Raw genomic sequence first — 22221 nt, 5'->3', positions numbered from 1 at the left:
TCTGCCTATGTGTCTGCAGCACTTAATCACTGTAGTTGGCATTATTGCATCCATGTTGGTAAATCATTTTAATCATTTAGATTCCAAGCCCAGAGGTTTATCTACTGTACCACCCAGCTGCCCATTGAACCCATAGTTTGTACTTAATGAATATTAGTGTGTTAAACTGAATCATAAAAACACTTGAGGGGGGGTTTAGTGGACTCAACATAGGCCAACAGCAAAACAGGTCAGCTTCAAATGCTAATCTGCTCACCAGCATCTCAAGAATCGATGATTTTGTTGATGTGTCTGCCTGCTGCCTCCACTGAAGCCACTCAGAGCCCTTCATGGATGGAGCAAATGTTCTTAAAATTAAATTTGCCACCCTGAAGCCAATATGGTGACAAAATTCTTCAAGTTTGGGCAGGCTGATTCTTCAATAAGAAACAACCAGTCAACAGCCAACTATACTATTAACTTTTCCAGATTGATGGTAGGCTCTGCCAAAGCTTAGATTCTGCTGACAAACTCCTCAAGAACCTAGGATCACTGACATACCATAAAGTATGAGTGGGACTTTAGTGGAAGTTTTTAATTTGATCAGAGGCTGCGTTAATATAGTTAAGGGACTATAGGGACCTAAAGCCAAATGGGACCAGGGAAACCATCCAGTCTAACCCCTGAATTTTATAGATGGTTTTAGAGCCTGAAAAGGTTTCAAGTATGGTCATGGCAATAAATTGCCTGCTTCTGAAGGACTAGAGTAGTTAAATAAAGAGAGATTCATTACCAGTAGGCTGGCCACTTGATCATTCTTTGGCCAATAAAATGCCATGAAACAAAGGAAAATATGAAATAGGTCTTCATCCTGGGCAACCTTCTTTCCCTTTCCATAGTGTTAGTGGCAGAGGGGTGGAAAGGGACATGAGACATTATTATCAACAAAATGGACGAAGTTGTAAACCCCCATAGTCTTCAAACTGTCTATAAGCATTAACTTAGCCATTAATACTTTAAATCTATGGCCAGTGACCATGCCAGGAGTTATACTATTGGAATAACCATGTGGCATCAATGTTGACATGCTTGGTGTAAATGAAACCAAAAGAAAGAGATGAGTTGCAGGTAAATGGAAGGATAGCACAAAAATTTTCAGGTTCATAGCTCAATGGATATAGCCATGGGCCTGGAGTCAGGAATATTTGAGTTCAAATTGAGCCTCTGACACTCATTTCACCTTTGCCTCAGTTTCCTCAACTGTAACATGAAGATAATAATAACACCCACCTATTACAGTTGTTATAAAGATCAAATAAGAAAATATTTGTAAAAGCATTTAGTAGAGTAAATGGCATGTAGCAGGTGCTTAATCAACCCTTACCCTCTTCTTCCCATTGCTAATTTCTTTTATTAATATTATTTTGGGGAGACACATATGAGTCCATTTTATTGTGCATCCAAAGAAAGCAAGAAATATTCTGTGTGGCATTTGGTCATATCATTCTGCAGTGCTGAGGATAAGAAGTAAATGCCCCCTCTAAAAAATCTGATCATGAAAATAATTGATCTTTGTTATACTGGCATTCATTCACTGCAGTAGATGGCGATATAGAAATCCTCTTTTCTTAGTCTGCCCCCCTCACCAAGCTTCTGCCTCTCTCCAGGGTCCTAGCTTCTTTCTTTCACATATGCCTCCAAAGCATTATTTTACTATCTCCACATTCTCGTGGTCACATATGATCTACCATTTACAGAGTTGTTGTGAGGAAACACAGAAGATAATGGCTTTAAATGTCATCAAAATCTTAAATAAACAGTTGTAAACATGGGAAAGGGGAGATATTTGTTATCCTTTCGCTTCTGTGTATAATCCCCAATCCCTAGGATCAGAAGAGAAATGGCTGGGCTTCCTCCTGACATTGGGTCTTCCCTGGGGTTGGTGGAAGGGAGAGAGAGAGAGAACAGTCATCTGGTACCAGAGGGATGAATTCGGCAGGGTTATGGAAAGGAGGGGAAAGAGCAGAGTGGGGCGGGTATCAGGAGAAGGAAGCCAGAATCAGGGTAAGGAGAAGACACAGAAAGGAGCAAATGGGGCACAAAAGGCCTTACCTGATGCCTCTGATAAGCTGAGAACATTTTTTCTAAGTCCTCCAGGTCCAAGACCTGAAATACTCGAAGATCATCAATCTCATTCCACACAGTATCAGAGATTCGTTCCTAAAATACACAGTAGGGAGAAAAAGATATCAGGGCTGAAGTTTTTTTTTTCCTTATTATAAATTTTTATTTTTAGTTCCAAATTTTCTTCTTCTCTCTATACCTCCCTTACCCATGAAGCTGAACTTTCATCCCCATTCCTTGCAAAGGATACCTAAAACTCTTTCTTCTACTACCACTAGGCAGACCTCTAGCCAGTCCCTCAGGATAAAATAGGTTCCTCTTACACTCTCCAGTACATCTCTTTCTCTCCTTCTTGAGGGCCCTACAAGAACCTATCCTCCATGTCCTAAGGAGAATTCAAATTACAGTAGGTGTAATAGCCAACCCTTGCTGAAGAATACCAGGGAAGAGGAGTGAGGTGGCTTAGTGGATTGAGAGCCAGTCCTAGAGACGGGAGGTCCTAGGTTCAAACCTGGCCTCAGACACTTCCTACCTGTGTGATCCTGGGCAAGTCACTTAACCCCATTGCCTAACCCTTACCATTCTTCTGTCTTGGAACCAATATTTAGAATTGATTCTAATACAGAAAGTAAGGGTTTAAAATAAAAAATACCTAGGGAATGAGAGGAAAGGAGAGGGGGAAAGATGATACTATTCCTCCAGGTACTCTGTTAAGGTCCATATTGACTGAAGGTTAAATTCAATCTTCTGCCCACTCTACCAAACTCCTTTTTTCTCTCATTCTTTCTATATCCTCCCTGTCTCTCCAATGCATATATCCATGGTAATTTATACTGGATTGAACTAGAGCTAGCTATACTCCATCACTGGTCAAATGGGAATATCGTCTGTACCCAGAAAAATGCTTGGGCATTCCCAAAGCATTATTGTAAATTCTACTCCTTTTCATTTCCTCTTCTAAGAGTTTAATCGCCTCTTCCTTAGTGTTTTTTTTAAACTCTTACTTTCCATCTCAGAATTGATATGATGTACTGATTCTAAGACAGAAGAGTAGTAAGGGCTTTGCAAAGGGGGTTAAGTGATTTGCCCAGGGTCACACAGCTAGGAAGTATCTAAGGTTAGATTTGAACCCAGGACCTCCCATCTCTAGGACTGGCTTCCAATCCACTGAGCCACCCAGTTGCCCCCTCCTTACAGTCTTAAGAAGTAAAAAGACTTCTAAAGACCTTGTAACCCAGATTCCTGTGTCTGGGAAGGACTGTAATGACCCAAGTCAGATGAGGTTTTCTCCTAAGGAAATCCAAGGTTTCATACTTCACCCTCTTTCTGATATCCAGTTTCTATCTGCACACATACACATGCCCCTAGTCCTTTAGTGAGAAAGAGGATTGTCCAGACAATGATGATGACAGTAACAACAACAACAACAATGAATGGGTACAAAGTGCTTTACACATTTTTACTTCACTCCATCCTTACAACCTGATGAGGTAGGTATTATTATTATCACTATTTTGCAGATGAAGGTACTAAGAATGAGGAAAAACTACGTGACTTATTCAGGATCATACAGCTGATGTCCAAAGCAAAATTTGGCCACAAGTCCAGCTGCCTTTACAACATCTAGATACTTATCCTTCACTTAGTTGCCTATATAACCAACTAATTGCCTAAGATAAGGTGCAAGAGGGATAAGGAAATTCAGCCCATCTTTTAACTCTTTGGTAAAAGTGTTTTAAATTCCTAGGTCTCTCTCATCCTTTAACCAAACTCCCCCCCTCACACACCTGAATACCTGGAGTGAAAAGAAATTGAAATAGCAGAAAACAATCTAGGTTCTCAGTATTCTATTTATTGCCTTTCTCATTCCCAGGTAGGTCTCCAGGTGATTCCAGGCTTACATCAAAAGAAAACTGAGAGATGACAAGCTTTCCCTTTTTCCAGGGCAACAGGTTCCATTTCTAAGCTCCCCAAGGGGTGACTGGGGGAATGGAGGAGAAGGGAGGGAAGGATTCTCTCAATCATCTTTTCTGGTTCTAAAGCAGAGACAATAGACACCTCCTGCCCCGACCAAAGGTGTTTCATCATTCTTCCTTTGATTCATCTTCTTTGTCATTCCCCTTCGGAATCCCTACACACTCTCATATATTTCCTGCTCCTTTAAAATGATACCTTTCACAATTCCCATAGCTCTGAACGCAGGAAGGGAGACCTTCTCTTTGCTTGTCTCTTCCAACACCCATTTATCCTTTCCTTACCTCTCCTGTTTTCCCAGCAAGCTCAGAAAATGTAATGTACATTTTCATTCAGTTCTATTTTTAAAAACTTGGGAAAAGAAAAGAAAAAGCTGGGCTGAGAGTGGGGGTGGGGATGGAGTAAGAACATTCCTGCGGCCTTCCCAAGGCCCTGGGACCCTCACTAGGAATGTTGGGCCAGGGAGTCCGGAGCAGCAAGGGGTCTAGGCATCTGGCCAAGCCTAACACAGACACATTCTTATCGAGGCAGAAATAGCCATGGAGAGAGAGAGAGAGAGAGAGAGAGAGAGAGAGAGAGAGAGTTGCAGGAAGGGGAATAATTTGCTGAAATGGAGAAGGGAAAGATGGAGTAGGGGGTAAAGGGAAAAAGCCAAGTTCCTCAGGGTCAGAGATCAGAGGGAAAATATGAGATAGAGCAGAGAGTGCAGAAGACGGCTAGGGCTTGAATCAGGATTAAAGATGATTGAGAAGAGAAGGGAATGATAGCTAAATTGGGGAGTGACAGTGAGGATTACTGCAAGGACTTAGTAACAGGGAGCCCTACTACTATATCTGGATTTTTCTAAGTTACCTCCCATGTAAACCTTGCTCCAGTTCAGAGAATCTCAACATTATTGAGATGGAAAAGACCCCAGCAATCATTTGGTCCAACCCATGCCCCACTACAGGAATCCCCTGATAAAATACCCAATGAATATTCACATAGCTTATGCTCAGAGACCTCCAAGGAAAAGGAAGTTACCACCTCCAGAGTATGCCCATTCCACATTTGTACCACTCTAATTATTAGAACTTTTTCCTGACAACAAGCCTAAAATTCTCTGTTTGCCATTTTCACTAGTAGTCCCCAATTTTGCCTTTCGGGGTCAAACTGAATGTTTTATTGTTCTTTTTAAATTTTTATTTATTTATTTTTTAATTGATTAAAAAACATTTTCCATGGTTATATGATTCATGTTCCTTCCCTCTTCTCCTCCCACCCCCCCTTCCATAGTCAATGCACAATTCCACTGGGTTTAACTGTGTCATTGATCATGTCTTATTGTTCTTTTGCATGACAGTTCAAAAACTTAAAAGGTAGCTATCATGTCACTGGCATTTTCTAGGCTAACCATGCCCACTTCCTTCTATCAGTCTTCATATGATATGGATTCAGGGCCCTTCACCATCCTTGATACCTTCTTTTGTATGATCTCTAGCTTACCAATGTCCTTTTGAAGACATGGTACCCAGGATGGAATACAGTACCCAAGAAGTTTGAATAGGGCAGAATATCATTAAGCTATTATAATATGAAATTGTTATTCTTTATTCCTGAAAACTATTCCTCACTCAACACAGTCCAAGATTTCATTTTTTTTTTCTGAATCATCACCTTTATCAGGCCCTCTAACTCTTCTCTTCCATTATTATACTCTTATTGGTAACTTCATCAGTTCCTATGACTCTTCCTATGAGTAGTTAGGTGGCAAAGAGTAGATAAGGCCAAATTTATAGTCAATAAAGGCTAAGTTCTTACTGCCTTAGATTACTAGCTATGTGACCCTGGACATATCTATAACTCGTATGCCTCAGGTTCCTCATTTGCAAAATGAAGATAATAATCACTATAATAGTTGTTGTGATGATAAACTGATATATTTGTAAAGCACGTTGCAAATCTTAACACATTATATAAATGCAAATTATTACTATTATTAGCAATGGTTCCCAGATCTTTATAATCACTTTTCATTTCTCTCCTGAGTTTTAGACCCATAATACCAACTGTCTACCTGACATTTCAAAGTGGATCTCCTGTAGGCATTTCAAACTCAATATATGCAAAAAAAGAATTCATTCTGTTTTCCCCAAAAGACTACACTTCTTAATTTTCCATCGTTTACAGGAAGCCTTTCCCCAAGTCTCTTAATTCTTGTGCCTTCCTCTTATGTCCTATTTATTCTCTATATAGCTTGATATATATGTGTATATATAGAAATATGTACACATATATATTTTATATGTAAAATATATATATATATATTATATACGTTATTGCCCCTACTAAAGTAAGTTACTTGAGGACACAACTATCTTTTGCCTCTTCTCAGAGAAGAAAATGATTAATAAATACCAATTTATTAATTGATTTCCTGATTTCCAACAAGGTGTCACCATTCTTTTAGTTGCTCAGGTTCATAATTTGAGTCATCCTCAATTCTTCACCCCTCATGACCCCATATATCCAATTAGTTGCCAAATCTCATCAATTCTACCTCCAGAACACTTCTCATAACCACCTCTTTCTCCCTATACATATGGCCATGACCCTAATTTAGGTACTTGTTACATAGCCCATGAAATATTGAGATATTCCCCTAACTGGTCTTCTGTCTTAGTTTCTTCCCTCTCCAAATCATTCTTCTTATAATCTCTATTATTTTCTATTTGACATTAAATCCCTTAACAAATGTCTCCAATGTCCTTTCCTAGTCTTCATATACATTTTTCCCTTTCATATACTTTATGGTCTTTTTGCTACATATAATAATTCACATCTTTGGGCCTTTACATTATTTGTCTTATTTGCCTGGGATATATTTCTCCCTTCCTTTTGCCTCTTAAAATCTTTAGTTTTCCTTCAGAGCTCAGCTCAAATAATACCTTCTATATAATCTCTTTTCAGATCCACACAACCACTAATGTCTTCTTTGCACAAATGCCTTGTATTTTTTCATTTATTTGTTTATGAATGTGTATTTTCCCTCAACAGAATGCAAATTCTGAAAGTAGAGGCTCTTTTTATCTTTTTATCTTTGTAGTTCAAGCACTTAAAGCAATATACAGGATATAGTTGTTTAATAAGTGGTTAATTGGTTTTGTATCACACTGTTTATCCATAGTGAACCTGTGGTTTCCTAATATCCCCAGATATTTTTCAAAAAAAACAAAACAAAACAAAACATGCTTTTCCCATCCTTCACTTAGGAAGTTAATTTTTTGACTCCAGCATAAGACTTTGCATTTATCCTGATTAAATTTCATCTTATTAGATTCAGCTCAGTATTCTAGCCCCATGATGATAAACCTATGGCACGCATGCTGAAGGGGACTGCTCCCTTCCCCCTCTCCACTGCCCCTGAAGACATTTTTTCACATGGTCTACCCCTCTGCCCAGCAGGCCAATTGAAGCGCTTCCTCCCTCTCCTGTCTAGGGTAAGGTAATGGCTCACATGTGGTGTAGGGGTACAGTTTGGGCACTCAGTCTCTAAAAGTTTTGCCATCACTGCCTGTCAGGATTATTTTGGATATCAACTCGGGCATTAAGTGGGTTAGCTATCCCTTGCAGCTTTGTGTTATCTGCAAATTTAAGAAGTTTGTCATATATGCCTTTATCATTAATAAGATGATGTCAGGGATAATTCCCTGGAGACTTCTGTAAAGTTGATATTGAACCATGAATGACTATTTTTTAAATTTAGTCATTTGATCAGTACCAAATTTATCTAATTTTGTTACCATCTAATCCATTTCTCTCCATCTTTTCCACAATACTAGTATGAGCTAAATGCTTTGCAAAAATCCAGGTAAGTTATTTCTATAGTGGGAGTTCTTAGCATTTTTTGGTGTTATAGACTGCCCTGAGAGTTCAGTGAAACCTATGAACTCCTTCTCACAATAATTATTTTAAATGTATTCAATAAAATATATAGGATTACACAGGAAGCTAATCATATTAAATAGTTATAAAAATATTTTTAAAAACCAACTTCCATGGGCCCTGGTTTAAGAACTCTTGGGCATTTCCCTGATCCAACAATTTGAAAATTGTTTTTAAAAATGAAATAAGGTTAGTCTGGCATGACCTGCTATGTGTAATAACCATTTCCTTTGTGAGATGATCACTAATCATATTTCTAATGATCCATTCTAGAATTTTTGCCAGGAATAGAAGTTGAGCTCACCAACCTATAGTTTGCAGGCTCTGTTCTCTTCCTCTTCTGAAAACATTTGTTCTTTGCCAATCTGTTACAGCTATGTCCAAACTAGTGAGAATAACAAATCCCTCAAAGTGGATGAACATTATTTTAATTCACACCGTTCAAGTTATGATTATGTAAAATATGACAATTGGTTCCAGCCCAATGGAAACACGCAGCGCAAATTCAAGTAATGCAACCACTTTCTGGCATTTGTTATTCTTACTAGTCAGGACATAGCTATATTGTTCAAACTAATTAGGACGTTGCTGTAGTACATTTCCCATTTTCCATGATCTTTCAAATATCACTGATTCCTAGGGCTTAGTAACTATACCTACTGGTTCTTTCAGGACTTAAGATTCTAGTACTCCTGAGCCAGATGATTAAAACTCGAGAACAAGCAGGTGCTCTTTTACTATCTCATTTATTTTGGGAATCAATTTCCTGTTTGCCATTTTTATTCTGTTATTTCCTTTGTAAATTCTTTGTCTTTGGCAGAGAAAAGAGAAGAGCGGTATTGAAAGAAAAGCATTGAATTTTGCCTTCTTTATGTTGCCAGATATCTATTCTATCTCCCTCCCCCAGTGGTTCTATCCTTTCTTTGCTCCTCTTTTCCTCCAACTATAGCTAAGATAGCTTGAATCTCAAGCCTAAGTATTTGCATGGGACTCTCTTCACTGTCAGATAAAATGATGACTTGGTGCTCTATGCTTTCATAAATAGACCAAAAATCCATTTTTGTTGATTTTATCTTCCCTTGTCAGCTTCAGCTTATTTTGAACTTTGGCACTGTTGACACTATTTTTACAGAAGCATCTTGTGCTTTTGACATTCATCCTCTGTTACCTGCTTTTGCTTCCCTCTTCTGTATACATCTTTTAAGATAATCTATGTTGATTGGTGAGTTGCTCTCTGTATATCCATTTCCATTTTTTCTTTCTCATCAGTGTTCTTTCCTTTTATGTCTTCAAAAACTCCTCCCTGAGAGGAACTTCAACCTTATGACTGAAGAATTTTAGTCCATGGGAATCCTCCCTTTGATACTGTTTTTCCTAAATCTAGAGTTCACATCTGACTAAGCCTAGTTTTCCTCTCACCTTTCACAAACTCTAAGAAGCAGTAGTTACTTCCTCTACAAGATTCCCATTATTTCTGACCCAGCCAGACTTCCAAGGCAAAGTCTTGGAAAAAAGAGAGGTTGACCAGATGATCTCCATCCCTGATAAAGATGAGTCTATAGGAAATGGCCTTAAATTGGAGCTGAAGGATTTGATATCAGATAATAATAAGAGCTTTTCAAAAGAGGAAAAGATAGATTCAATAGTGAGTTCTCCACTACTGGAGACCTGAACAAAAGTGTGGATTGTTATCAGGAATGTTATAGAAGGAATTCATGTTTTAATTTTTGGTAGTACTAGGTGATTTCTGCATTCCTCTTTCTTTCTTCTGATTCTGACTAAATATTGTAGGAAGAGATTGCTCCTTGAGTGATGATTGTGAAGGTCAAGAATAGTGTGGTGAGGAACATACCGAACTCTGTTTTACTCTCTGAATCTTTTCTCCCTCTCTTCCCTCTCCCTCTTTTCTCTCCTCTCAATCTCTATCTTTTTCGATCTCCCCCTCCATTATTTCAATGGCATCTCCCTACTCTTTTTTTCTATCTCATTTTGTTTTGCTTCCACATGCTATGACAAAGTTCCAATAATTCTTTCCCTTTAATAATTCTCAGAATCAATTTCCATATCATACTAGTCCAGGCCCTCATTAGCCCACACCTGCTACACATGCATCATTGTTACAAGCTTTCTCTGTGCCAATTCATCCTACAAACAGCTGTCAAAATAATATTCCTCAGAATATTTTCATTTTGTCACTGTAACACTGAAGAACAGAAAATTACTTCCTAGATACTATCTAAAATCCAACATTCTTCAAGTCTAGTACTAGTCAAGAACCTATACCTTCGGGACCCCAAGGACTCTTCACAAGTTTTAGTAAAGTCATCTTAATATAATTCTAGTAATATATAAAGGGAAGCCCAACATTTACTAGTTGTATGATCCCAGGTAATTTACTTAACCATGTTTCCCTCATTTTCCTTATTTGTAAAATGAGCTGAAGAAGGAGATGACAAACCACTTCAGTATCTTTGCCAAGAAAACCCCAAAGAGTCAGACATGACTGAAACAACTAAGCAACAGTAATATATAAAACATACAGAATAATTGCAAACTGGCTTCCAACCTCATCATTTAACTGAGAATGTTCTCTCTGAAGTTTCTAATGATCTTAATTGCCAAATCCATTGGCTTTTTCTCAGTCATCCTCCTTCTTTATCTCTTGGAAGTATTTATTACTGCTGACCATTCTTGTTGACAATTCTTCTTTCTCTTTGTACTCTTCATATTTCTGGGTCCAGTCCTTCTCATAGTCCCTTCCACTGGATTATCAACTAAATCTCGGTTCTATATGAGTGCCCCCAAGGCTCTGTCCTAGGTCCTTTTCTTTTCTCTAAATCCTCTTCTAGGGATCTCATCAACTCTTAAGTTCAACTACCATCTCTATGCAGATGATCCAATATAGATCAATATATCCATCTGTAGTCTCTCTTCTGCACTAATACACAGGTTCCATATCATGAAACAGATATCCTATAGATTTCACAAACATTATTTTTCTCTTCAAAGTCATTCCTTCTTTATAACTTAACTATTTATGCTGAGGGCAATACTATCATTCAGTCATCCAAGTCTGCAACTTTGGAATCATTCTTAAATCATTTTTCCCCTCATTCCCTTCCCTCTTCTATCATATTCAATCACTTGCCTAGTCTTGTTGATTCTATTACCACAATACCTCTCCCATCTACCTCATTCTTTCTGATTACATGACCATCACCCTAATTCAGGACTTTACCACTTCCTAATCAGTTTCCCTTCTTCAGGTCTCACCTCTCAAATCCATCTTTCATGTGGTTGTCAAATTTATTTCCCTAAAGTACTGATCTGACCATGTTATTCCTCTGTTCAGGAAACTTAAGTGGCTGCCCATTGCCTTTAGGATAAAATAAAAACTCCTTTCCTTGGCATTTAAAGACTTTCTATCCCCAGCTCCTATCATAGTGTCTAGCAAGTGATATGTGATTAACAAATTCTTGTTGAATGAATAAATAGTAAAAGGTTAAAGCCTGTAAAGATTTCTTTATGATGAAAAGATCCAAGAGCTCTGGGCGATAGTTCAATTACATAATGTGTAATTCCAGTATGATAAAAGGATTTGAATAATCATTTAGAGTTTGCTATTATAGGGATAGCCAAGTATGGTATTTGTCATAATCATCATCATCATCATACATTTAACTTAGTGTTTTGCATATAATAAACACTCAAAAATGCCTCATTCATTCATCTCTTTGTTGTCATATATTTGTTATTTAAAAGGCAGCTAAATAATGCAGTGGACACAGTGCTGGGTCTGGAATCAGGAAAATTCATCTACCTGAGTTCAAATGTGACCTCAGACAACTTCCTAGTCATGTGACCGTGGACATGCCACTTTACCCTGTTTGCCTCAGTTCTCTTATCTATAAAATGAGCTGGAGAAGGAAATGGAGAAGTATTTTTGCCTAGAAAAACCTCAAATGGGTTCATAAAGATTCGGATACAGTTGAAAGCAACCGAACAACAATTTGTTATTTGACTCTTTATGTATATGGCTTAAATGAATTTACCTAGCTGTAAAATTTACATAATTTGAACTTTTATAACTTAGCTATTATGAATGTAAGATATCATCAGTAATATTTCTGGAAATACATTGTGAATTTTGTTCTCACAGCCATCTTTCTATCATGCTACCTCCTCTCTCTCATCCTCTGCTTATGGGACCTTGGTCTCTATCCCTAGGATGGGGGGCTTTGGTAGGTGAGCCTATCTTGCCTGAAATCAGACCTCCAGAGTTGTTTCTCAATCACCTCCACACCCTGCCCGACTCACCTCTTTCAACCTCTTATCTTTTCTCCCCCTTCTAGAATTGAAACTCTTTTAGGTCTTTGCTTGTATTTGTATTTCTCATTTGTTACATAATTGGAATTAAATAGAAATCATAAAATCATAGATTTAGAGGTATAAGGGAATCAACAGTGGAAGAATAGTTATTTGCTCAAAGAAAGACAGAAAAGTTAATGAGAGTTTAAGTACTAGATTCAAGTTTCCTGGCTTCTACCCCAGTATTCTTATATGGACAGGGGCCATTTGTTCTTCTTGAGTGTGTCCTTTCCCAGCACCTAATACAGATTTACAAACAGTGGATGCATAATAAATATCAATTGAATGACTTGCTTGAAAATAACAAAAGGCTCAGCAAACAGCCGAGCCTTTGTAAAGTGAGGGAGTTGGACGAGATGTTCTCTAAAATTCCTTCTAGATGTGAAATGCTATAATCCTAAGGCCTGATTTTGCCAATGGAGCAAACAGGACTTTGTCCCAGGGCACCAGCATCCAGTGAGGTCTGCTCTTTCTCCATGGCAACTGCTGTCCTTGTATCTCTCCTTAATAGTCTCTATTCCTGTACTCTACTCCTCCTTAATACTCTCTACTATAGGTTCTCCAGGGCAGAGCTGCTCCAATTAAACTTGTATATTCTTTTCTTTTTTTAACCCTTACCTTCTGTCTTGGAGTCAATACTGTGTATTGGCTCCAAGGCAGAAGAGTGGTAAGGACTAGGCAATGGGAGGTCAAGTGACTTGCCCAGGGTCACACAGCTGGGAAGTGTCTGAGGCCAGATTTGAATCTAGGACCTCCCATCTCTGGACCTGGTTCTCAATCCACTGAGCTACCCAGCTGCCCCCTAAACTTGTACATTCTTGGCACTGGCAACTTTCCTGCTGTACCAACCCTACCATCAGTTATTTCAACCTCTGTTCCCCCACTTGCCCCAGTAGTTTTTGCTATAGGTCAAACAAATTCTAATTATAAATCTGGGTATAAGTTACAACTCAATTAACAGCTGGTAAGAATGCTAATGGATTTCAAGGTAATGAATATCATTAATTACATTATATTAGAAATCTATATACTATTGGCAACCCCTAGTTAACTAGTAATTAATATGTATTCAGCAAATTGTTGTATATGCATTTATGGGCAGCCAATTATAACCCTCTCTATTCTGATGATATCAGTGAAAGTCTTCTACAGCCACTCAGCATCTGATCTTTGAATCTCCAGTGATTAGCAGAGTAGACACTTAATAAATGTTTATTGACTGAATGATAAGATTTCATTAATGATGAAACTGTGAACTGTGTTTCTAGATATTAAATTGGTAAGGTGTGTGTGTGTGTGTGTGTGCATGCACATGCATGTGTGTGTGTGTGAGAACTATCAAAGAAATGAATGAGACAAAACTAACTACTTCATGAGATTGGTCTCAAAAGTGGGGCTAGGTATCCTGCACCTTCATGGATATAGCTAGATATTATTATGTAATAAAAATAAATTATCAGGGACTCATACAGTTCTCTACATCACTGGCTCCAGAGTGATGGTAATAACTTTGTAAATGTTTGTTAATCAGTTGATTACTATCTTTCTACTCTTATCTCTGGGCAAGAATTGTTCACTTTGCACTTGTATTTCCTTCTTTTGATAATGATTAGTCATTTCATGTCTTCAATGTGCATACTTTGCTTGTTCCTCATCTAAGTCCGTGAACAAACTACCCTCCCTATTTTGGGCGCTCTCTTCTTTTTTCTCTATGTCTATCTCTTACTTAAAACTTGAATTTATAACTTGATAATCCTTAGGAACTGTTCTCTGATAAACCTGCCCAGCTCTGGTTACTCGATTACTTTTTGTCCTCTTAGAATTTAATAATTTAATTTTCACTGTAGTATTTTTCTCTTGTTTCTTTATTGCTTTGCAAAAGTTCTTATATCTCTCTCCCTCTTGTATCCTGGCTCCCCTGTTAGGAAAAGAGTTCCACAGAGGTCAAAACAATGCCTCCTCCTCCCCTCCATATTCCTCTAAAGCACTTGGTTTCCTGCTCTGTAGACTATAGTTATTCAATGAATAGGATTTCAGGTTAATGGATACAGCAATAATCCAGGTCCTTTTGCTTACCTCATTCAACTTTACCCAGTTGAAAGACTTCAGAGGATGGGAAGGCTGTGGAATAGATTTCTTCCTGAGGGGTGGGCAGCTGCTAGGGAGAGAGGCTAGAGGAGTGGACATCCCCATGCCAAAGCAAGGGGGTGCCCCTGGAGGAGGGGGAGGCCCACCTGGTGGAGGAGGTGGGGGTGGGGGTGGGGAGAAAGGCAAAGGAGGCGGGGGTGGAGGCAAGTCAATGGAGGTCATGGAGGGAAGTGAAAGGGGTCCTCCTGGAGGGGGTGGAGAAGACACAGTACCAGTGGACTGAAAAACAAAAGGAAACCAAAGTAGTAAGCAACAGTAGTGGCCATGACTTTTCTAATTTTACTTCTGCCCTTGTATCTTGTATCCATTCCCACCTTCAACTCATCTTTTTATTTCTCTCCCCTTTAAACCCTGACCTTTCTCCCATGCTCACCCTTACCCTCATGTCTCTCTTTCTAGATCCAACAAACCACTATATATAATCCAAAGACAGACATGTACATAAACACACATATGGGATATTCATAATTACAGAGACATATACTAACATGAGACTTCATGTGTTCAATGTGGTCTCATTGTTACCTCCAGGGCTTCCTTTGCTTTTTTCTTTTTTCCCAATCCTCCCCTTCTCTTCCCCCACACCCCCATGACACTGCCTCCTTTCCCAAATTCCCACCCCAGTACTGCTACCTAGCCTCCTCACTGGGGCCTGAACATTCCTTTTCTCATCTCCAGCCCTGGACCATTGACCCTGGTGCACTCACATGCTATAGGTATGTGTTAAAAGGTATGTTACAGCCTATAAATCTTACCGAGAACTCCCTAAGCTGAGCTACCAAATCTGCCAACTGTCCCCGGGCTTGACGTAGTTCCTGGGACTCTCGGGCCAGCTTGTCCTTCATCTTGTTCAGAGTCTTCATCATCTCATCCTTCTCCATAGTTTTTGTCTCACATTCTCTCTCCTTCCGTTCTAACCGACTCACCAGTTCTGCGTGCTCTGAAAGAGCAGAGAGGACCAGCAGAGATAGGATGGTCACCAACATGGGTAGGAGGATTCTGGAATATGAGTGATTGGGGTAGGAAAGAGCAAAGTAGACCTCGACAAATATGCTTACCTTTTCGGAATTTCTCAGCCTGTTCTCGCCATTGATTCACCTCATTTTCATTGACTAGCCTGGGGAAAGAAATTATCTTTCATCTGCTGACTATCTCCCAAATGAATCCCTCTCACTAAATCTACTCAATCCTTAGTCAGTCCCTCTGACTCCTCTAGCTTGTTCCCCATTGCATCCTGCCCAATTTCTATCTCTGCATTCTAACTCTTTTCCCCTAAATTGTTTATACAATCATCTTATTTTCCAATCCATCTCTTTAGTTTGCCCCAAATTTTCATTATCTTATCCAACAGAGTATTCTAAAAGATCAGAATCAGGAAAAATATTAGAGATCATCTAACCCTCTCATTTTATAAACCATATAAGGCCCCAAAAGATCAAATGATTGCCCAAGGTCGCATAGCAGGTTAGTGTCAGGGTTGGTTATCTAAGCTCGTCTATCACCTACCTGCCCCCCCAAAAAAATTTTCAAAAATTCCACCCTCTTTTTCCATGTTAGCTGGCATTAGGGTGATTGGGGGAGAGAGGAAGGAATACTGTTATGGGCAGAGATGCTAGTCTTTTGTCTCTAACCAGTGTCCAAATTCTTAGTTTCAATGTTAGTGCTAGAGATTTGAGGGAGTTGTCCTCTGCCCACCTCAATTCCCCAACAGTATGGCTCATTTTGGTCAAGCTCCCTAAATAGAGAAATGCAGCAAACTCTCGATTTTCTGCGCTAATGAGAAGTGTGGCACAAAATAATTCAAAACTTTGGATAATTAAAATGACCATTTCTACTTGGCTTTGAAAAACACAACATGAATTATTTTAAGCAGATTTACTCCCCTACTGATGTTTGGATCAGATTGATACCAAAGTATGTGGTTTGAGCAAACAAGTGTATTATTGATGGTGTAGAAAAGGTACCCAGAAATGTACTGGGTAGGAAGGGGATGCAAAAGGAAGTCAGTCTGGAACTAAGCATTTGTTGTGAATAAACCTCAAAGTGGATAATCGAGAGTCAATTAACATTCTACAGACTATTTGGAGATTATTGGCTCTAGGAAGAGAAAGCTGAGGTTTCATGGACAGAAGGGGTAGAGTGGGGTAGGAAGAAGAAGGAAGGGAGAAGGGTCACTGCTGCTCACATCTTGATGATATTTTTGACGTTGAAGTTCTCCAGGGGTGCCAAATCAGGGTCCACGCCCCTCTCATCCTGTAGGACGATCTGCTGGAGGATCCGATCAAGGAGCTGCCAATGATAGATGCTCCCACCATTCCGTTTATCTGAAGGCAAGGCAGTCACTGTGTCTTTACTGAGCCCCAGGGGCTAGGACCTGGTTCTCACAGCCTGGGGCACAGAGTAAAGAGCAGACACAGCCCCCAACTGAAGAAGGAGATGTGCTCTGCATTTTGGCCAAATTCCCAATCTAATGGGGGGAAGATCAGAAAAATGTAGTTCCTGGAAATTCATAAATCTAATCAGCTCCCAAATGGGGAGTTTATTGTGGAATTTTAAAACCCCAGGTTCATGTCTTACCACTCCCCTAATTGGGGCTAGCTCCCCTAGCTTTCTGTTAAATGTATGTTCAGGGAAGAGAAATTCATTTTCTTATCTTCCAAAGGAAAATATATTTAGGAAGGTGAATCAATTACAAGAGTCTTTTTGATATATAATGAATTCCAAAGGAAAACAAAAACAAAAAGTATGTTATGCTTTGGATTATTCATGCCACTACTCCACAAGAACAGACAATTGAGAGATATTTAGAACACAAAATTACAGAAGAGTAGGGGTCATTGGCTGTGCTTCTGGGAAAGAGAATGAGTAGTGCTATTCAGGGATGGCATCCTGGAGGAGGTGCCTTTAAATATAAAGACAAAAACACTGAAATAGATTGTATACTCTTTCTCCTGGTTATCCACTTTGGTGTCTAATTATCTTCATGGCAAAGAAAAAAGTCTGCCTTATTTCTAACTTAAATCTCTTCAGTGGCATCTTAGGCCCATTTCTTCTTTTCATGTCTTAATGACTTCAGAGGAAAGTGGTAACTACAAATAATGTGATTCAGCTGTACTCTTAGACTAACCCTCCAGATGATAGAGTCAGAAGTATGTGGGCAGAGAGAAAGTAAAAAAGGAGGGAACAAAAACAAAGAAATTGGCAAAGCTAGAGATAAAAAAAGATATCTCCAAGAAAGATATGCCCAGTACAAATGTTCTTTCTTCCTAATTGGAAACTCCACCAGAAAATGGAAAGTTTGACTGTTAGGAATGGGAAAATGGAGACTGTTTGACCTTGAAATTAAAAGATCAGGATTCTGTTTGCTGGTATAGGACACTGGTGACTCTATTCTTTATGTCTCCTGTTCCTCCTCAGGGTCTAGGTTCTTCAGAAAGCAATTAGGAGTAGGTTAGGGGGTAGGCACCTGAACCATATTTTCCTTCCTCCAAGATTGAGGAAGTAACAGTAGCCTGAACTTCTCAACGTTTTTGCTCTGTGGCCTGATCTCCTGGAATAGTTAACTGAATATCTTTCCAGTGAGCCACATGACTGAAAATGCTGCCCCCAAAATGAGCTAGATGTTTGGGGCCTCTATTGATAGGGTAGGAAAAGACATGACTTACAAGGCAACTGTAAACAGTGCTGCAGCATAGAGAGCAGGTAGGGATATGCTTCTGTGTGTTTCAGCTTCCTATGGATCAGGTCAAACATCTGTGATGCACTCTTGGTATCAATGTGTACCTGATGGAAACACAAAGTAAGGAACAAAAGAATAGGGAGCCCAATGAAGGTAGAGAGGGAGAGAAGAAGAGAAGGAAGAAGACCTAGGCTCCTAATTCAATGAACTCTGAGATACCTCCTCCCACCCAGAGCCACCTTCTGTCTCTCATCTTCCCAGCTGTCATAGCCTAAACAGCCAGAGATTTCACTCCTCACTGCTTGCCTAGACACAAAATTAGGAAAGAGAAGAAAAGAAAAGGAGATCATTGTTAACTGTTGATGATCTGGGGAGCACTGCCACGAATACACAGATGATATTTGTTCTGGGAATTAATCATATATTTTTATAGCAGCTGTTCTGTGTGAATGATGTTTGGTTGGGATGCTGCCCATGAGTGATGCTGGGCAACTAACAGAACCTTTCAGTCCTGTAGGCAGCTCTTTAAGAATTTAAGTTGCAAAAGAAGTGTTGACCTCTATTAGGAGAGGGAGTTCCCTGTCCTTATGAAATCATTACTCCAGAGCCAACTTGTCTCTATATTTTGCTGAGGTTGACATTAGAGTGAAACTACATTTCCTTCAGTTCAAATCAAGTGATTTGTCCCAAGAGAGTTCTGTTGCTTATCAGAGAAAAAGGCAGTCACCCAAGTATTAGATATTTGCTACTGGCCACCCATAAAGTAACCACAGGTAATACAGAACTGATTCTGTTTCTTTAAGAATGACAGCCTTCTTTCCTTTGAGGATCAGGGCTTTTTCTCCACTGTCTTGGCAAAATCCAGACATTGTAAGCATCCTAGAAACAATAATGCTAGTAGAATGTTCATTTCAATGCATTATCCCTCAGGGACCTCTGGGGAAGACTCAGGAAGTCATTGTGTATTGTGTTTGAATCTAGTCCTAATGGACCTCACCATGTCAAACCTTCTGGCTAATTCCAAGTCATCCTCATTTCGGACCATCTCAAAGAAGTCTAAATGCCTGGGCAAGGAAAAGAGAGCATGTCACAACTGAGCAGTATCACAGCAAGAAACTCCAAGTTAAAACCAAAACACTCTACAGACAAGTACTTACTCCCCTTCTCTCTAACACAGATGGGTAAAAAGTGTTTACTTTCCTCTGGAGGAGGGACCAGTGAACAGAGAAATGGCTGAGCCCAAAAGACGCTAATGAGGTTTTAGAAGACGCATTGGGTCTAGAACTAGGTCAGACTGTGAAATAGCTAGCTTCTTCTGGGGACCATAAGCCTCCCCTTGTCCCTCTCACCCAGTCCACCCAGATATTTGATATTTATTCCAGGCCTACTCTCCTTGAGTTGGTATTCATGTGTTTCTCTCTGCCATTGTGAATTTATTATTATTCTTGGGCCTTTTCTCCTACTTTGAAATGAACAAGTCCTACATATTGTTCCTTACTTGTCCAGTGTGGCGTTCTCATGCCTCCGAAGTTTGTCAATCACAGGCTGTATTCCCAACATTAGGAACTCATATCGCAGATGTAATCGAAACTCCAGATTATCCTTGAAGATAATTGGGATGGGATGGAATTGAGATAATGGAGTGGGATAGGGAGCAGAATCGGTAAAGAAACATTTATTTCTTTGGCTAGATCAGAAAGCCACCATGACTTAATGCTTTCTTTAGCCCTACATGCACTTCTCACCTCAAACCTACCCCATATCCAATCTGTTGCCAAGACCTGTCAATTCTACCTTCCTAACATCTTTTGTAGATGCCTCCTTCTCTCCTGTACCACTGCCACTGCCACTGCTACTGCCCTGAGACAGGCAATCATAGCTTTACCCAAAGACTATTGAAATGGCCTTCTGGTTGGTCTCTCTGCCTCGAATCACTCTTTACTCTAGTCTACCTTCTACTCAGCTGTCAAATTGATCTTCCTAAGAGGGCAAATCTGACCATGCCACTGCCCTATTCAACAGACTCCAGTGACTTTCTATGGCCCCCAGAATCAAATATAAAATATTGTTCTACCTATCCAGACATTTAATATTTTACTACTCTTACTCTACTATTCTTCAAACAAGACACTCCATCTCCCCAACTCCATGTATTTTCATTGACTTTCTCTCCTTGTAACTCCCTCCCAACTCATCTTCCCCTCTTGGGCTTTCCTGAAATCTCAGCCTTCTACAAGGAGCCTTTCCTCATCTCCCTAATTTGTATATATCTTGTTTGGCCATCATTGTTTGCATGTTATCCACCATATAAGCTCCTTGAGAGCAGGGGCTTTTCCCTTTCTGTGTATTCCTAGAACCTAGAGTGCCTAGACTCTAATAAGTATTTAATAAATACCTGATGACTTGACTACCTCCTCCCTCCATATCCCACAGTAATAAATAAATTCTAATAATAATAAATAAATAATGTAATAAATATTCTCAGTTACTCTAAAAGACACAGCATCCCATAGAAACTCCTCCCAAAGGGGAGAGAGAAGAAATACAAACTTCATTCAATTTATCCTAAGCCTTTTAACCAAGTTCCCACAGTGGAACATATTACCCAGACAACTTGGGCTTAGCCTACCTGGCAAAGCTGATTCCCATTCTATGGGGCTAAGTGATATCAACATCATAAGGACAAGCAATTATCAGAATCCCTTTCCCCTCCCACTTTTGACACTGTTCTAATAGACTGAGTTCAGTTCAGTCATTTTCCTTTAAAAAAACAAACCATTTACCTTCCATTTTAGAATCAATACTGTGTATTGGTTCCAAGGTAGAAGAGCAGCGGTAAGGGCCTCCCATTTCTAGGAGTGGCTCTCAGTCACTGAGTTACCTAGCTGCTCCCAATTCAGTTATTTTTCAAACATGTGTGACTCTTCATGGCCCCATTTGATGTTTTCTTGGCAGAGACACAGGAGTGGTTTATCATTTCCTTTTCCAATTCATTTTACAAATGAGAAATTTGAGGAAAACAGGGTTAAGTGACTTGCCCAAGGTCACACAACTATTATTTGCCTGAGGTCAGATTTGAACTCATGTCTTCCTGATGCCATTCCTGGCATTCCTGGCGTTCTAGCTGCCCTATGTCTGGGTTAATGGTATACTTTGTAGGGAAGGGAGTAGGAAAAAAAGGCAATGCCAAGAACCTGCTCTAAATCCCATCCCAGAACCAGAAGATCCTAAGTGGATTGCCTATTTCATTTAGACATTCTGGGGGCTCCCCTACCATCTATATTAGGGCTATTTTTCAAATGTCTTTGTACTTACATTTCAGTCAGTCTTGAGGACTAGTTCTAATCCTGGGATCTAAAAGCACTAAGGGTTATTACTCAACAAAAGCTATTAAGATAACATGAGAGGTCCTGGGTTCAAATTTGATCTCAGCCAATTCCTAGCTATGTGACCTTGGGCAAGACACTTGACCCCCCCCCCCCAATTGCCTAGCCCTTGCCACTCTTCTGTCTTAGAACCAGAACACAGTATTGATTCTAAGATGGAAGGTAAGGGTTAAAAAAAAAAAAGATAACATGAGATCTCCAGGACCTAGTTCAAAAGTAATATCACCAAGGCCTCACAAAATTGTTTTGGAAGGGTAATCAATGCCTCTCATTCTCTAGTATCTTCCCAAACACTAATTCTTCATTTTCTAACACTTTCCTATACTTTTATTCTGCTCCTGTACTGGACTTATCTCCTTTTTAGTTTCTTCAGATAAGATTATTTTCTTTTTTTTTCTGATTTTCCTGCATCATCCTCAATGTTATCACTATAATAATAACCTATGTCTACTTCCTTAGTTCTAGTTAACTGATTGGATTGTCCTTCATTATTTAAATAGCACTTCAGACCTCTCTCCTCTTTCAGAAAGTTTTCCTGGCTTAATTAATTCATTTCTCTCTCTCTCTCTCTCTCTCTCTCTCTCTCTCTCTCTCTCTCTCTCTCTCTCTCTCTCTCTCTCTCTCTCTCTTTCTTTCTCT

At 39.4% G+C, this 22221-nt stretch overlaps 1 protein-coding gene across 1 annotated transcript in view; it reads right to left on the bottom strand.

Annotated features, from left to right (window-relative positions):
* Positions 1-22221, bottom strand: part of DAAM2 (dishevelled associated activator of morphogenesis 2) — a 117797-nt gene that overhangs the window by 21237 nt on the left and 74339 nt on the right. Inside the window, exons 3-10 of the mRNA XM_044675301.1 lie at positions 19695-19798; positions 19194-19260; positions 18183-18300; positions 16703-16841; positions 15576-15634; positions 15273-15457; positions 14446-14736; positions 2092-2199 (exon numbers count right to left, since the gene is read on the bottom strand). Of these exons, the coding sequence (XP_044531236.1) occupies positions 2092-2199; positions 14446-14736; positions 15273-15457; positions 15576-15634; positions 16703-16841; positions 18183-18300; positions 19194-19260; positions 19695-19798 (1071 nt within the window). The remainder of the gene's footprint in view (positions 1-2091; positions 2200-14445; positions 14737-15272; positions 15458-15575; positions 15635-16702; positions 16842-18182; positions 18301-19193; positions 19261-19694; positions 19799-22221) is intronic.

Source organism: Gracilinanus agilis, chromosome 4 (assembly GCF_016433145.1).
Source record: "Gracilinanus agilis isolate LMUSP501 chromosome 4, AgileGrace, whole genome shotgun sequence".
NCBI classification, from domain to species: Eukaryota; Metazoa; Chordata; class Mammalia; order Didelphimorphia; family Didelphidae; genus Gracilinanus; species Gracilinanus agilis.
The sequence above is the reverse complement of the archived record's forward strand: the minus strand, read 5'-3'. Positions and strand labels throughout refer to the sequence as shown.